Source organism: Protomyctophum bolini (assembly GCF_963924005.1).
Source record: "Protomyctophum bolini genome assembly, chromosome: 7".
Taxonomy (NCBI): Eukaryota; Metazoa; Chordata; class Actinopteri; order Myctophiformes; family Myctophidae; genus Protomyctophum; species Protomyctophum bolini.
In genome coordinates, this window is record NC_137868.1 from 37,014,947 (window position 1) to 37,017,387 (window position 2,441).

The 2,441-nt window shown below is 46.7% G+C and overlaps 1 protein-coding gene across 1 annotated transcript; it reads left to right on the forward strand.

Annotated features, from left to right (window-relative positions):
* Positions 1 to 602: 602 nt before the first annotated feature.
* Positions 603 to 2,237, forward strand: LOC308318684 (stress-induced-phosphoprotein 1-like; the record flags this gene model as incomplete). The annotated part of the gene is made up of 1 exon (XM_080768308.1): positions 603 to 2,237. The coding sequence occupies one exon, from the start codon at positions 603 to 605 to the stop codon at positions 2,235 to 2,237; it is 1,635 nt and encodes a 544-aa protein (XP_080624434.1).
* Positions 2,238 to 2,441: the final 204 nt, after the last annotated feature.

The window sequence follows — 2,441 nt, forward strand, 5'->3', positions numbered from 1 at the left end:
CATGGCTACTTGTTTTGTTTTTTCCTTTTGGTCTGCATTGATAATGTTTAATTAGTCTACAGACTATTACTGATTCAGATACAGGCCTTATTTGTTTAATGGACTCAGATAATGACTCAATAATATATAGGCTAATGGGTTCTGATTATTACAGCGCTATCAGTGTTCTGTAAATTAATATTTTGTGTCAGATTACACAATATTTTATGTTGGATTAATTTTCAGAGGAAAATATTGTACTTTTACTCCACTACAATTATTATACAATTTTAAATTTGGTTTTCCATCATCAAAATAAAAGGAGAAAATATGTCAGAAATAAACAATTTCAGAGTATTCTGGGACACGGATTGAAACATTTTGAACTGAAAATATTCAGTTAATTTCAATCTGATGCAAGGAGATCATTGTCTAAATCCTCAAACATTATAAAGAATCAAGAATGCATCAAGCTAATAAAATACACATCCCTATAGAGAAAAGAAACCCCTCTATTTTGGTTTGGCCTAATGACGTCAGCCATAGCGTCAGCCATGACATCACCAACTCCTATTTAAGGATAGAAAGGCTTTGCGTTATGTTTAGTTTGAGATAAGCACGTTATGGCTTCAGAGTTGAAGGAGCAGGGCAACAAGGCCCTGAATGAAAGGAACTTTGACCAGGCAATAAGCTGCTACACTCAAGCCGTGGCCCTCGACCCATCCAGCCACATCCTCTTCAGCAACCGCTCAGCCGCGTATGCCCAGAAAAAAGACTACAAGAACGCTCTCAAGGATGCCTGTCAGATCATCAAGATCAAACCTGATTGGTGGAAAGGTTACTCCCGGAAAGCAGTGGCCCTGGAGTTCATGGGGAAGCTGGAGGACGCCAGAGTGGCATACCGAGATGGACTCGGACAAGAACCAAACAATCAGCAGCTGAAGGAGGGACTGAAGAATGTTGAGACTCGGCTAGCTGATACGAAAAAGGGCTCAAACCTCTCGGACAGGTCGAACCCCTTCGATACACCGGACCTCTATGTGAAGCTGGAGGCTGACCCTCGAACACGGGAGCTGTTGTCAGATCCAAACTACAGGGATCTACTGGAGCAGCTCAGGAAGATGAAGCTGGCCGACTTCGGCACCAGGTTGCAAGACCCCCGAGTGATGACCACGCTGACGGTGCTGCTGGGGATCAAAGCAGAGGACAAGCCCTCCCCGCCGCCCCCCAAACACAAAGACAGTCAGCCACCGCCGCCCCCTCCCAAGGAGGATCTGCCCGAGAACAAGAGAAAGGCGCTGATGGAAAAAGAGCTTGGGAACGCCGCGTACAAGAAGAAGGACTTCGATACAGCACTGCAACACTATGAAGTGGCGATAAATCATGACCCGACCGACATGAAGTACATTTCAAATCAGGCGGCGGTGCACTTTGAGAAGGGCGATATGGAGAAGTGCAGAGAGCTGTGTGAGAAGGCCATTGGCGTGGGCAGAGAAAACCGAGAGGACTACAGAGAGATTGCTAAAGCCCTGGCTAGAATCGGCAACTCTTACTTCAAGCAGGAGAGATACGCAGAGGCGATTCAGTATTATAACAAGAGTCTAACAGAGCATCGCACCCCAGCCGTTCTGAAGAAGTGTCAGCAGGCGGAGACGATCGTGAAGGAACAGGAGAAACAGGCCTACATCAACCCTGACCTGGCTCTGGAAGAGAAGAACAAGGGAAACGAAGTCTTCCGAAAAGGAGAGTATCCACTGGCCCTGAAACATTACTCTGAGGCTATCAAGAGAAACCCAAGCGATGCCAAGCTGTTTAGCAACAGAGCCGCCTGCTACCAAAAACTGTGCGAGTTCCCGCTTGCCTTGAAGGACTGCGAAGACTGCATCACACTCGACCCCGCCTTCATCAAAGGCTACATGCGCAAGGCTGGCGTCTTGGAAGCCATGAAAGAGTATTCCAAAGCCATGGAGGCCTACCACAAGACCCTGGAGCTCGACTCGTCCTCAAAGGAAGCCAAGGAGGGCATCGATCGGTGTGCCATGAGCCAGGCGGCGAGGAACGACACCCCCGAGGAGGTGCAGCGCAGGGCCGAGTCCAACCCGGAGGTGCAGCAGATCATGAGTGACCCGGCCATGCGTATGATCCTGGACCAGATGCAGAAGGACCCTAAGGCCATCAGAGATCACTTAAATAATCCAGATATCGCTCAGAAGATTCAAAAGCTAATGGATTGTGGAGTGATATCCATGCGGAGATGAGGGGGAAGAAGACTGAAGGAAAAATAAAGAGTTGAACAAAATGCCATTCACTTAAAGCACCCCCTTCTGATATACTGTCACTTCAGACTTTAACCTTTTACATTATGACTGATGCTCGTCTTTTGAAGGAAAAAAACTAAACAAAAAGAAAATAAATAATATAACCTCCATGTCCTCTTCACATCTAAGGAATCAACCACAAAG